The sequence below is a fragment of the Perognathus longimembris genome, chromosome 3, assembly GCF_023159225.1.
Source record: "Perognathus longimembris pacificus isolate PPM17 chromosome 3, ASM2315922v1, whole genome shotgun sequence".
Taxonomy (NCBI): domain Eukaryota; kingdom Metazoa; phylum Chordata; class Mammalia; order Rodentia; family Heteromyidae; genus Perognathus; species Perognathus longimembris.
Window position 1 is genome coordinate 60,843,255 of NC_063163.1, and position 15,093 is coordinate 60,858,347.

Here is a 15,093-nt window from a genome sequence, read left to right on the forward strand (position 1 = left end):
TAGCAGGGCACCTAGTTGTGGGACAGCAAGTTGGAACACAGGCTTGCTTGTCACTGTAAGGCCTGAACTTTACTAATCATCTCATAGGTTTTTTTTCATACCAGTCCTGGTTATTGAAATCCAGGCCTGGGTGCTCTCCCGGAGCCTTTTCTGCTCACTTTTCTGCTCACTTGAGCCAGAGCTCTACTTCGGGCTTTTTTTTAGCGCTTAATTGGAGATAAGAGCCTCACAGACTTTCCTGCCTGGGCTGGCTTTGAACCACAATCCTCAGGCCTTAGTCTCCTTAGAAGCTAGGATTACAGGCATGCGTGCTTGGCAGGCTTTTTGACTGAGTGGTGACCATGGAGAGGCCACTTTGCATGTCATCTGGTTGTTACGAAGTTAAGACGGCAATGGCTTCCTGTTGAGATGAAATAAGGGAAGCATACATACTGCTAAGGATTGTGTCATAACAGAAAAGCAAGAATTGCTCACTGTCGACTATTTGAGAAAGATAGGAATGCACCGAGGATGTAAAATAGTCCACAGCATTACCTGGAGAGAACTTCCTTTAAAAACAGAAATTTTCATTTTAAAGGATATGTATTTTGCACAGTAGGAGACATATTACATAGGTAAAGTATCCACCGTGTGTGTGTGTGTGTGTGTGTGTGTGTGTATGTGTGTGTGTGTGTGTGTGTGTGTCCGTCCCCTGGTGCTTGAACTCAGAGCCTCATACTCTCAGCTTTTTCTGCTCAAGGCTCATGCCCTATCACTTGAGACCTAGCCCCCTCATCTGGCTTTTGATGGTTAATTGGAGATTGAGAATATTTTCTACTTGGCTGGCTTCAAACCACGATCCTCAGATATCAGCCTCCTGAGTAGCTAGGATTACAGGCATGAGCCACTTGTGCCCAGCAAGAGCTTTCTTTAAAACAGAAGTTTTCATTATAGTGGATATGTATTTTATATAGTAAGAAGTGTATTACTTTCTCAGATATAAGGTATCCACCTATTTCTTTACCTATTGATCTTTTTAACAAAAGTCCCTCTTTTAAAGTGGGTTTTGTAAATTTAATAGTTAGGGGTCATGTAATATCCAAACTCAAATTTTTGTCATACCAGAGAGTGAAAGGCTATTTTTTTAACTAAGCAACCTGTAAGCTTTTCTCTTATGAAATGGATAGCTTTGAAAAATTATTCTGCAAGTTTAGCTCAGGCCTGGGGGTGGGGTGGTTAGAGTTAAAACTTCCAAACACATTTTCTCTCACTATTGTGGAAGGCCGCCAGTGCTCTCCTGATAGGCTTGTTGAGTGTGCTTGGGATTTGCCTTAGTTTAGAGCTCCCTCCCCTCCTCCCCCAGATATGATGTCGTGGGTCCACTCCCCCTCAGCCACACTAGGGAGCTGTAGGCTCTGGCCAGAAAGACGTGCACTCAGTGCTAAAGCAGTGAATAAGCGATTTCTGCACTTCCCCTGAGCTGTGAGCTGGCCATCCTCCACGAGATTCATCACAGAGGACTGGGCTCCTCCATCTCCTTCCCATCCTGTTCGGAATATTGCTGCTTTTCAGAGAGAACCATGGTTGCTAGAGGGGAAATAGCAAGATTCTGGAGTCTAGAAAGCCTTCATATGGGTATGTATGTGGAGAATTAATGAGGCGCAGTGCTGCTGACTTCGACTTGACTCCTTGCTGAATTGCATCTCTCTTGCTCTCTGTCTCTTCCCCCACTCTCACTTTCTCTCTCTCTCTGTCTCTGTCTCTCCCCCTCCCCCTTGCGCCAGGTATAAGTGCATATAAATTCCCTGAAGTTCCTTTCTTCGGGAGGTTGTTTTGGGGATATATAGAAGTATTCCCTGGTAATTCAGGAGTAGTGAGGAGAAACAGTTGTGAACTGATTGGGGGAGAAAACTGTTAACTGTTTTCACAAATGCTTATGTATTTCATTGCACCTTACACAGAAAAAAAAAAATTTGTAACACCAGTGGGGGCTGCACCTTACTTTTTAAATGTTTTTTCTTTTGATCACCAATGGGACTAGTTCCTTTGTAGAAGCCATGTCTTAGCCTAAGAGATGATATGTTGTAATCTACGTAGTCTTAAAAAGAATTGAGGTTGGAGAAAAAAATAAGACTCCTCAGAAAGTTTTCCCCGGCTACAGTGGAATGTTTTAAAAACAGACCTTGCCTGTGTGGGCCTTAAACAGCTCCCAGTGCTCCCTGTGGCCATAGATGGGGATTGTGGGTGACAGCTCAAAGGCCTCCCTCCGTGGGCCTCCAGTGCTCATACTGATTGTCTGTTTTTGTTCTTCCTGTGTTGTGATTGGTTTTTGTGTTGGCTGAGACCAGACAGGGATGTGGTTACAGCTTCTGTCTCTGGCAGATTATCAGAACAAGACTCGCTGTAAATGTTCTGTTACCCTAGCCGACATCTGGGAAGAAAGAAAAAAGAGGAAAAAAGTTGTCCATACCCCTCCCCCATGGCTGTATTGAGAACACAGAGCTGCCCTCACAGTGGCCACGTCGGTTGCTTGAATCACAGGGACACAGCAATGCCAGCGTTGACATGGCAGCTTTGAGCAAGGCCCAGAAGTAGGGAGGGAGGGAGAGAAACAGAGGGAGACTAAGAGCAATGGTGTTCCCTACTTCCCTGCAGTCTTTCTCCCTCCCTAGAGAGGGTACAGGTCATCTTTCCTTCCACACACATGCAGAAGCTGAGAAGGCCTGTCTTGGCCTCCTGCTAGGGGTGAAGGTATGCACCATGAGTGTGGCTAGACCACCAGAATATTCCATAGAGACTTTTCTTTTGGAAAAACAGATAGGCCCTCCTCCCTCAGTGTAGCTTTAGGGAACTGGACTGTGCTACTGGCTCTAGAACTCAAGTCATATCACTTCCACTGGGGCTGTTGAGAGCCATTAGGCATCCCTGCCCCCCTAGGTGGGCATCTCCGGTCTCTCCCTGGTACAGAGTATTGCAGGTCTCAAAATCTTACTGAAAGCCTATGATAATGGAGTCAGGATAGTTCACCTTTTTGTGTGTGTCAGTGCTAGGCCTTGAACCCAGGGTCTCACTTTCTCACTTGGCTTTTTCACTCTAGGTTGGCATTTTGCTACTTGAGCTACATCACTTCTGGCTTGCTTCTTCCTTCCTTCCTTCCTTCCTTCCTTCCTTCCTTCCTTCCTTCCTTCCTTCCTTCCTTCCTTCCTTCCTTCCTTCCTTCTTGTTACTTGGAGATGAGTGTCACAGATTTGTCTGCCTGGGCTGACTTCAAACCTCCATCCTCAGATCTTAGCCTCCTGAGTATCTGGGATTATAGTGTGAGTCACCAGCACCTGGCTAGGATGGCTCAGCATTAAATGATAACCAGTTTGCTAGATGATAAGCCTTTATTTGCTTCATTGTGGTACCTAGAAAAGTCAGGGGTATAGAGGGGCTAGAGCTCAGCCTGGATTGCTCTGCAGGCAGAAACATCTACACTGGGAGTAATTAAATCTCAGCGAGCCACAGTTTCCTCCTCCATAAACAGACAGTAGTAATCCAGAATGCTGTGGATTCTAGAAAGTGGCTGACTCTTCTCCCAAGTCGTTCAAGGGCACACTGACAGAGCTCAGGGGGTGGAAGCAGCCTGCTGAAGGGATTCTTGTTAGGTTCATTTGTCAAGCAAGACAGCAGCCCAGAGCTGGGAGGGACGGCCTGAAATGGGCTGAGAGTGCCAGATAGGGCATCTGAGATAAGACAGGCCCTCAGGTGTCAATGAGGATAGACAGCAGGAGCTATCATCAGAGTCAGAAACCCAAAGAGGAGCAGCAACTAGCTGGGGACAGAAAACAAACACCCAGGGACAAGACAAAGGTACACTCCAGGCCAGGAAAGAATGCAGAGAAACCCAAGGGAGGCCTGAGCCCAGGTTTGAAGAGACAGGGTAGTGAGGGGTGGGGGTATCAGTCATTGGGATGCCTGACCTTTTGATACAGTTCTTTTTATTCTGGCAAGTCTCAGGACACGTCTAGAAAATGGGATATTGGTATTCTCCAGCATGAATACTAGCTCTAAAGCCAACTTCCACTTGAAACTGAGGAGGGAATGGTGTCCCTGGTAGTTCAATTGATCAAATAAAAAAAGTGTATTCTAGGGCATCAGTGGCCCACACCTGTGTTCCTAGCTACTCAGGAGGCTGAGCTCTGAGGATCCTGGTTCAAAGCCAGCCCAGGCAGGAAAGTCCATGTGAGACTCTTAATGTCAACCAGCAAAAAGCCAGAAAGGGAGCTGTGGCTTGAGTGGTAGAGTGCCAGCTTTGAGCTAAAAGACCCAAGCTAAAGTGAGAACTCTTGAGTTCAAGCTCCAATACCTACATCAAAGTAAAATAAATAATAAATTATTAAACCATTGGAAGAAAACAAAGGTCTATTTTTGGAGGTTTGATGTAAATTAGTTATGGTATGATAACTTAATGCCTGTTAGTTCTGAACAGCCACAATCAACACACCCCAAATTAAGCTAATTCTGTATCAAGCTCTGTGCTTTGGGGGAATTATTTTTTAAAGATCCTTGGATGCTATCAAAGGGTATCAATAGGGTTATTGCATACACTTCTAAGGTACCTTTTAATCTTGTTGGTCAGTATGTTCAAAGATTCAAAAATAACATGGAAACTTAATTTTGAAAATCAGATTATACATAATATTGATTTTGGGGACAACAACTTTACATACTGGAGTGTGATACATGTTTCGTGCTTTATGTATTTATTCATTCATTTATTTTGACAGTCCTGGGGCTTGAACTTGGAGCCTTGGCACTGTCCCTTAGCTTTTCTGCACAAGGCTAGCAGTCTACTACTTGAGCCACAGCTCTACTTTAATTGGACATAGGACTCTCAGGGACTTTCCTGCCCTAGCTGGCTTTGAACCACAACTTCTCAACTCTCAGCTTCCTGAGTAGCTAGAATTACAAGTGTGAGCCACCAGCTCAACTGCCTTGCAATGACAAACTCTCCACCTCTGCCCTGCTACCACCTCTCCCCCACACGGCCAAGGGTAAGGATGTTTTTCTCAGATACAAAGGAGAAAGCAAAGGGTTTCCTGAGGTGACCTCTCTGAGACTCACACCAAACTCTTGGGACTCCAGACCAGTATACTTCTTCTTTTTTTTTTTTTTTTTTTTACTTTATTGTCAAAGTACAGACCAGTATACTTCTTAAATTCTGTCACTAAAGCATGTGAAACTATGCAAATGAAGTAGGTATGAGTGTTCACACCTATAATCCTAGGTACTCTGGAGTCTGAGTTGTGAGGATCTGCATTTGAAGCCAGCCAGGGCAGACAAATCCAAGAGACTTTTATCTCCAATTAACCAACAAAAAGCCAGAAGTGCAACTGTGGCTCAAGTGGTAAAGCTCCAACCTTGAGTAAAAAAGCTAAGGCACAGTGCCCAGGCCCTGGGTTCAAGTCCCAGTGATGGAATAGAACAAAACAAGTCATGTGTACTAACTTCCAATCGGTCCTGGTAGATTTCGAAGCCCTTTGCAAGCTGGTAGGAAATGACTGGAGAGATTGGCAGGAGCCAGCCTACTGGTCTTGGGCCACTTGTAGAGAGATTGCACTCAGGTGAATATGGACTCCAGTACCCAAAGGGCATATACAGGGGTTCTTGTTGGACTTTAAAATGTAGCTCAGTTGAAAAATATTCAGTGTAAGCATTTGGCAAGTTGTTGAAGTAGTGTGCACTCAGAGTACAGGCAGGCCTTGGAACACTGCAAAAGCGTTTGTGCTGAGTGTTAATAGATGGCTGCTAGGTAGTCTCTTATGAAATTATGAAACCACGGTTTGAAGTTTACCTTGGCAGTATTGTGTCTCATGGCTGGGAAGGGAGACAAGAGACATGAAGACTTAGCTGGAGAATTTCCTAGTTAGAGTCTCACATGAGCTCTGGAATGGGAAACAAGGAAGCCTGCAGGCCCATCTTGGCTTCAACCCAGCACTTCCTGGCTCTGTTAAATAATTGAACTTGTTGGAACGGCAGCTCGTAGTTCAGTTGGAAAACACTTATTGAGTGCATTCTCAAATGTCAAGTACTAGAGTGGTACTGGGAATACAAAGAGAATCTATCTCTCCCTGAATGGAAGGTGCCATCTTGAAAGGAAAACCAAGGTAAAAGACAGGAAGTAGAGGGCTTGGGATATGGCCTAGTGGCAAGAGCGCTTGCCTCTTATACATGAAGCCCTGGATTCGATTCCCCAGCACCACATATACAGAAAATGGCCAGAAGTGGCGCTGTGACTCAAGTGGCAGAGTGCTAGCCTTGAGCAAAATGAAGCCAGAGACAGTGCTCAGGCCCTGAGTCCAAGGCCCAGGACTGGCAAAAAAAAAAAAAGACAGGAAGTAGGGGGAATACAAGAAAACTTCTCAGCTCAGGTGCCAGCATCAGAATAAAGCAGTAATATCCCTCTCATCTTGACCCAAACTAGGAAGTAATCCTCAATAAAATGCATTTGACTTGTCAGGCAGGAAGAGAAGGAACTGTTACTTAGACATAGTTAAATTGGGAATGTAGTTAAAGTCTTTGTATATGTGTGCACCAATACTGGGACTTGAACTCAGGGACTGGGGGCACTGTCCTTTAGGGTTTTTTTTTTTTATTGTTGTTGTTTTGTTTTTGCCCAAGATTGGTGCTCTACCACTGGAGCCCATACCTCCATTTCCAGCTTTTTTTTCCTTTTCTTTTTTTTTTTTTGTTGGTTATTACTGGTTAAAGTCTCTCAGATTTGTTTGCCCAGGCTGGCTTCTGAACTTGATTCTCAGATCTCAGCCTCCTCATTACCTAGGATTACAGGCATGAGCTGCTAGTATCTGGATCGTAAAGTTTTGAAAGTTAAGGATTGAAACAGGAAGCTGCTTCAGGCTACTGATAAACCTAAGAAGCAACAGTAGTTACTACTGCCCAGCTACTGTGCATAAGTGCTGGCTGCATTTTAATATCTATCTTAATGTTTGTCTCATTACTAGTGACAGAGGCACAGAAGAGACAGCAATATTGGCCAGTATTGGGTGTGAGGGATGGGATGTAGACTGGAGATATTCATCTGTAATTGTGATACCTACCATTGTCACAAGGCTTATATAGAGCTGATGTACCTTACAAGGCTTAAACCAGTGCCTGGCACATCCTAAATGCCCAATAAAGAATATCTTACACTGAGTGCAGTGGGAGATAGAGATTGGAAAGATTGTAGTTCCAGTGCTGCTCAGACAAGGAATTAGCAAGAGGCTATCTCAGTCAATAAAAGCTGGTGTGGTGGCCCCATGACTTTTGTCCTAGCTATGTGGGAAGCATAAATAGAAGGTTCATAGTCCAAGATGGTCCAGGCTAAAGGTGAGGCTCTGATAACTAAAGCACAAGGGCTGGGGGGAACCAGGCACTCTGGAGGCTCAGTCCTACAATTATAGCTACTCAGAAGGCTGAGATATGAGGATTGTGGTTCGAATTCCGCCCAAGCAGGATAGTACATGAGACTCTTAACTCCAATCAACCACCATCGAGCCAGAAGTAGAGCTGTGGCTCATGTGGTAGAGTGCAAGTTTTGAGGGCAGGGGAGGAGAAGCTCAGAGACAATGCCCAGCCTCAAGACACAAGACCAGCACAACAAAAAGGGAGAGGCTGGTGCAATCAAGTAGTAGGGGGCATGGCTCAAGAGGTAAAGCACCTGCCTAGAAAGCACAAGGCTCTGAGTTCAAACCTCAGTACTGCCCCCCCCCCCCCAAAAAAAAGTTTTAAAAAAGAAAAAGAAAAAGCTAGCTTCTATTTTGATACTGTTTTCAGTTTCCAGAGTGCCTTTGGATAACCTGGGTCCCCCCACCCCCACCCCATCAGTACTGGGGCTTGACCTCAGGGCCTCAAGTTCTCACTTGATTCTTCCAATCGAGGCCAGCTCTCTTCATCCATACCTCCAGTTTCTGATTTTCTGTTGGTAAAATTTCATGTATTTGTCTGTCTGGGCTAGCTTCAAGCCATGATCCTCAGATCTCATCTTCCTTAGTAGCTAGGATTACTGGCCCAAGCCCAGCTTGAATAACATTTGATTTTGAAGCCCCCACCAAACCAATAGGAATTACTGTCAAGAATTTTTAAACAGTTCCAAGGGTATTATTATCCACATTTAAGATGTGAAAACTAAGACAGGAACTTGACCAAGGCTTACACAGAGAAATTTAAAAAACAACAACAAAAACACACCAATTATGTAGCCCTTTCATTTGAAGTCAGATCTGCCCTAAATTTCCTCTTTTAGCCCATAGGATAAATTTAACACTGGGGCTACATTCTGAGATATGCATTGTTTAGGCAATTTTGTGGTGTGTAAACCTCACAGTGGACACCAGAGATGGAGTGGAGTACTGTAGGCAGTTGTACCGAAGTGGAAGTATTTATGTAGGAAAACTCAGCAATGGGAATCTCCAGATCCATGATTTCTTTCAGCACTGTTGTCAAGAATGCAGATTGGAATGTAGTTATGGGGCTATCTCCTCCCATCTTCCCCATTATGTCCTAGGCATCTGTGCGTACCAGGCACTGGTCTAGTTACTGAGAATGCAGTTACTGCTGGGAAATTAGATTGGAATTATTGCTTCTAGGGAACTTCCATCCTAGGCAGTGGATAAATATACTACATGCTTGTCACCAGTAGGAAAAAGAATTCTCCATAGATGTTGATTAAAACAACTTTTTTTTTTCTTTTCTGTTGGTCCTAGGGCTTGAACTCTGGGCCTAGGCACTGTTCCTGAGCTTCTTTTGCTCAAGGCTAGCACTCTACCACTTAAGCCATAGTGCCACTTTTGCCTTTTTTGAGTAGTTTATTGAAATAAGTGTCTCACTGACTTTCCTGCCTGGGCTGGCTTCAAATCATGATCCTCAGATCTCAGCCTCCTAAGTAGCTAGGTTTACAGGCCTGGTACCTGGTACTTTTTTTTTTTTTTTTGCCAGTCCTGGGGCTTGAACTCAGGGCCTGAGCACTGTCCCTGGCTTCTTCCCGCTCAAGGCTAGCACTCTGCCACTTGAGCCACAGCGCCGCTTCTGGCCGTTTTCTGTATATGTGGTGCTGGGGAATCGAACCTAGGGCCTCGTGTATCCGAGGCAGGCACTCTTGCCACTAGGCTATATCCCCAGCCCTGTCCCTGGCTTCTTTTTGCTCAAGGCTAGCACTCTACTACTTGAGCCACAGTTTCACTTGACTTTTTCTATATATGTGGTGCTGAGGAATCGAACCCAGGGCTTCATGTATACAAGGCAAGCACTCTACCACTAGGCCATATTTCCAGACTTTTTTTTTTTTTTGCCAGTCCTGGGGCTTGAACTCAGGGCCTGAGCACTGTCCCAGAACTTCTTTTGCTCAAAGCTAGCACTCTACCACTTGGCCCACAGCGTTACTTCTGGCTTTTTCTGTTTATGTGGTGCTGAGGAATTGAACCCAGGGCTTCATACATGCTAGGCAAGTACTTTACCTCTAGACCATATTCCCAGATTCCTTCCCTCCCCATTTTTTTTTTTTTTTTTTTTTGGCCAGTCCTGGGCCTTGGACTCAGGGCCTGAGCACTGTCCCTGGCTTCTTCCCGCTCAAGGCTAGCACTCTGCCACTTGAGCCACAGCGCCGCTTCTGGCCGTTTTCTGTATATGTGGTGCTGGGGAATTGAACCTAGGGCCTCGTGTATCCGAGGCAGGCACTCTTGCCACTAGGCTATATCCCCAGCTCCCCTCCCCCCTTTTTTAATACCTGGGCAAGTCAGGTACTAGTGGCTCATGCCAATAATTCTAACTACTTAGGAGGCTGAAATCTGAGGATAGAGGCACAAAGCCAGCTTGAGCAGGAATGCCTGTAGGACTCTTACCTCCAATTAACTAACAAAATGCTGGAAATGGAACTGTAACTTGAGTGGTAGAGTGCCAGCCTTGAGTAAAAAAGCTAAAGATAACCCCTGCATTCAAGTCCCAGTTACTGACACGTGAGTGGACACACACATGTGCACACACACATACACACACACACTTTGGCAACTATCCCAGCTTCAATTATATTTTTATGTTTCTGGCTGTATGAACCTAGAGCAAGTCACTCGACTTCTCCAGTCAATGATGTGCTTTATTTTATTTTGTTTTTGCCAGTCCTGTGGCTTGAACGCAGGGCTTGGGCACTGTCCTTGAGTTTCTTTTGCCCCAGGCTAGCTAGCACTCTACCACTTGAACCACAGACCCCTTCTGGCCTTTTCTCCTTATGTGATACTGAAGAATCGAATCCAGGGCTTCATGCATGCTAGGCAAGCTCTCTGCCACTAAGCCACATTCCCAGCCCTCATTTATTTTTAAATTTCATTTTTGCGCTGGTATTGGGGCTTGAACTCAAGACCTTATGCTCTTGTTTACCTTTTTGCTGGTTAACTGGAGATAAGAGTCTTGCAGATTTGTCTAGCTTTGAACTCTGATCCTCAGATCTCATCCTCCTGAGTAGCTAGAGTAACAGGTGTGAGCCACCAGTGCCAGGCATGGTGAGGTTTTAAATGGGATATAGCCTGCCCTTGCTGGGAAAAGAGAGTAGTGCTTTTGTTTGGGAAGAGATATCAGGTTCGGGGCAGTCTGGATGCCATCGAGGGTCAGGTAGAGAGAGTAGGTGGTTGATAGCCTCAGGGCTTAAGCTCTCCTCTGAGGCTAGATTCAGCTGTTGAGTTACACTTGTCTGGTTTGTGGGTGATATAACAGCATCTTCGGTTGCTTTGGTTCTCGATCTCCAGCCTTTAGTGGGCAGGGTAGAGTGGTGAGGCCAGCAGGAGTAGCCATGGTGAGTGGCTTTTGAAACAGATGAGAAGTGGCCAGTTATAGACTCCTTTGGAAAAAAAGGTAGAGTCAGGGTTTCCTGGTGTGCTGCATGTAGTCTGTGAAAGGCAGAAGAAAATAAATGTCCTCTGAGGATATCAAACATGTAAACTTCAGCTGGGCTCCAGTGACTCATGCCTGTAATCCAAGCTACTCAGGAGGCTGAGATCTGAAGCCAATTGGGCAGGAAAGTTTGTGAGACTCTTATCTTGTAATTAACCACCATAAAAGACAAGAAGTAGAGCTGTGTCTCAAATAATAGAGCACTAGCTGTGAACAGAGTTGCTCAGGGACAGCACCTAGGTCCTGAGTTCAAACCCCAGGACCAGTACAAAAAAACCCCACAAAACCTCACCTAAACATGTAAACTTGGGTTCATCTGAAAACAGAAGCTGAAGCAATGGAGATACTTGCTTCTGGACCATAGAGCTGGAGAGATAGCCAAGCCAGGATATTGGCCTAGGTCATTTCTTAAAATAAATTGTAGTTTTATTTTTAATGGGCACATAATAATTGTATGTGTCTTTGGGACATAGTACATTGTATGCATGTATTTACCTTGCCATGGTCCAATCAGGGCAGTTAGCATATCCATCACTTTGAGGACAGTAGCCTTGCCCTTGTCCATACTTCATGCATCTGTCCTGCCTTGCCTGACCCTGGGGAGACTTAAGTCAGTCGACATGGCCTCTGAAATACCCTGTTCTCAGGGGTCTCAGTAAGTGCTTATCAGTAGTGTAGAAACAAACTCACTGAAGAAATCCTTCTCCAGAAGCGCATCATTCTCATAAGCCACCTGTGGGGCTTCTCAGAGGTCATTTATAAACCTTGTCCACATCTATTTCCAGAAAGTTCCATTTCTGTATCTCCAGTAGATTTTTCTTTTCATTCGAGTCCTGTAAATTAGGGATTTACATAATCACTACTTTTATTCCACCCCCCCAACTGATTTTTCCCAATGATGGCTGTATCAGATGGCTGGTTCTCCCCAGCTGACATTGTTCCGGGGGGGGGGGGGGAGTGAGGGGTGAAAATCCCATTGCTTTTAGCCTTTGCTCTGGTGGTGCTGGGGTGTGGGTGGGGGAGCAGATGCCTTTAGTCCTTTTTTTCCCCCCAGCTCCTCCATAGCTTTAATGTGTTAAGGAGAAATGCCAATGGTGCCAGGCAGTGCCAGATCATTGCTGGCTGAAACCCAAAGATTCCTGCGGCTTCTGGACTTTTGTAGGCTGGAGGTGTGTATAGATTCTGTTCATGCAGGAGTTCAAAGCATTTCAGCCCTAAACCCAGGCAGCTGCCCTCAGGGAGGGGAAAGGCTCTTGGCTTTCCTGCTGTCTCTGATGTATTTGAAGACATACTCATATGTGAAGAAAAAACTTTCCCCACAACTTCCTGTCCCAACACCCCCCAAACAAACCCCAGGAAAGTGCCCTAGACCAGGCAACTTCAAATTCCCCATTTGCAAGAATTCTGACTACAGCAGCGGAAGCGGAAGTTCCATTTGGAAAGGAAGAGTCACCACTCCTTGTCTGGGCTCAGGAACATTTTTCAGATAGCAGAGGCTTTCTTAAAACCTCCTACCTACACCCTCAGCCTTGCACTTCTCAAGGAGGAGAGCCCCTGAATGAAAGAGGAGGGTCCTGGTAGGTGGTATCACTCATTTGGTCACACACACACACACACACACACACACACACACACACACACACACACAGCTGGCTTTCTGCTTCCTGTTTGACCTGCAGGGCCAGGCCCTCTGTCCCAATCATGCAAGTGTGGCTTACGTCTCAGCTTTAAACTCAGGTCTAGGAACACCCTGTCCCTCAGCCCATATCTGACGCAGCTCAGATTCAATGACTTCTCAATGGTGAGGGCATTATGTAGGTGATTACCCAGCAGGGCACAGATGTGAGGTCTCATGGGCACAGCTGGATTTCCCCTAGGCTCACAGGAAGGTTCTGAAAAAGAGGGAAGCACAGAAGAAGGTGCAAAGCCGGTGAAAGCAGCAGCCTATGCGCACACCTGGCTAGGTATAGCACTGGAGAGAGCTATTTCCGAGCTCAGTCTTAGGGTATAGGTGAGAAGGAGACCACCACAGACTGCCAGAAATGATTAGGACCAGGCTGGGAAAGGTAGGACTAGCCAAGCTGCCACCAGGGCCTGGCTGTCTGCTGGAAGAGTACCATGCCTGGCTCTGGCTTACTGCCTAGATCTCTGTCATAACCAGGGTCTTATCTGTGCTTGGAACAGAACTCAAGGATCCTGTACATAACATATAGTCACATGACTGTCCTTCAGTGAAGCTTGTTATGAATCCTTTTTGTTTTTATCATTTATTTATATATTCATTTATTTATTTTTGTACCAGTACTGGGGCTTGAACTCATGACCTTGCATTGTCCCTTAGCCTTTTTCTTTTTCCAGGCTAGTGTTCTACCACTTAAGCCAGTTGGAGACAAGAGTCTCATAGACTTTCCTGCCGGGATTGGCTTTGAACTGTGACCCCAGATCTTAGTCCCTTGAGTAGCTAGGATTACAGGTATGAGCCACCAGCAACTGGCTCAGTAAGAACTGGAGGCTCTATTTGCTAAGTATGTTGTCTCCCACAAGGACATGGCTGAAGTGATGAAGGGCAGAAGGTTGGATGGGCCTGGGGTAGTCTGGACAGGATGTACTTGTAGAGCTTCTAGAACTTGGTAAGTCAGTCTAGTTGAGTTGGGCTAGAAATGAAACATGCACCTTGGGTTTCTCAGGGTACAGTTGGTAAAAATGTAGCGTTGAGGGGCCGGGAATGTGGTGCCGGGAATGTGGCTTAGTGGTAGAGTGCTTGCCTAGCACGCTTGAAGCCCTGGGTTCCATTCCTCAGCACCACATAAACAGAAGAAGCCGGAAGTTGCACTGTGGTTCAAGTGGCAGAGTGCTAGCCTTGAGTAAAAAGAAGCCAGGGACAGTGCCTAGGCCCTGAGTTCAAGCCTCAGGACTGGGGGGAAAAATGTAGATTTGACATAGTTTTGTTTTGTTTTGCTTTTCCTTTTGGTACCAGTTCTGGGCTTGTATTCAGTGCCTGGGTGTTGAGCCACAGCTCCGCTTCTGGCTTTTTGATGATTAATTGGAATAAGAGTCTCACAGACTTTTCTACCCGGGCTGATTTTGAACTGTGATTCTCAGATCTCAGCCTCCTGAGTAGCTAGAATTACAGGTGTGAACCACAGGCACCCAGCCAACGTGCCAGTTCTTGAAAAAGGCAAGGGCAGTCAGAGTACTCTACCCCAGTGATCCCATCCAGCAACTCCTTCTTCCCCTCACACCGCCCATATCCTTTTATCCATCCTCCCAGGAGCCTACAATGTTCTGAAACCTCCTTGACTTCATCCTCTCTGCAGCTCCTGGCCAGAACACCATCTGTGCAGTGTCCTTGGACTCTGTGTCCCATTGCTGTTTCCTTGGGACAGAGCCTCATCCTCACTCTTTTTTTTTTAATTTAATTTATTTATTAATTGAATACAAATTTTTTGACAAGGTGTTGTGCAAAAAGGGTACAGTTACATAGTAGGGCAGTGTGTACATTTCTTGTGATATCTTACACCCTGTTTTTCTATCCCTTCTCTAGGTCAGGTAGACATATATACAATATACAATGTATCAAGAACATATACAGTAGCCACGTGGCCACACCCAAGAAAGTTCGCCTAGGGCTTTAAATGTAATGTCGATATTAGACCATATGTCGACAGTAGTCTTATATGAACGTACATACCTAGCTTTTGAGCTATTGTATTCCCCTGAGAGGTCAATTTTTGACCTTTATATGTTGAGTAATATTTTGGTTTTAGTTACATACTGTTGGGTCGCTGACCCAATCCTGTGGGGAATACTATTTGACAAGCAGTTTTTGGTTTCACAGACTTGGTCTCTACCGTCTCTCCGTCTCCCTTTCTTAACAGTCATATATCAGGGAGATCATGCCCCTTTGTTTTCTGTGTTCTAGGCTTGTCTCGCTCAACATTATTTGTTCGAGTTCTGACCATTTCCCTGCGAATAACAATATTTCACCATTCCTAATCGCTATGTAGTATTCCATTGTGTATAAGTACCATATTTTTTGGATCCATTCGTCTGTGGAGGGGCATCTGGGTTGTTTCCATATTTTGGCTATTGTGAATTGTGCCGCGATAAACATGGAAGTACAAATGTCTTTTTGATGGGGTTTGCTGTTTAGGATAGATGCCTAGGAGAGGTATGGCTGGGTCATAGGTA

General features: G+C 45.4%; 1 protein-coding gene across 8 annotated transcripts in view; it reads left to right on the forward strand.

Annotated features, from left to right (window-relative positions):
- The window catches only part of Spata13 (spermatogenesis associated 13), a 120,405-nt gene that overhangs the window by 81,574 nt on the left and 23,738 nt on the right, over positions 1 to 15,093 (forward strand). Inside the window, exon 1 of one of the 8 annotated variants that reach the window (XM_048341641.1) lies at positions 1,396 to 1,614. The exons of the other annotated variants lie outside the window; for them this stretch is intronic. Within the exon in view, the coding sequence (XP_048197598.1) occupies positions 1,560 to 1,614 (55 nt within the window). The 5' untranslated portion in view covers positions 1,396 to 1,559. Of the gene's footprint in view, positions 1 to 1,395; positions 1,615 to 15,093 lie in introns of those variants that run through there. 8 annotated transcript variants of the gene reach the window in all.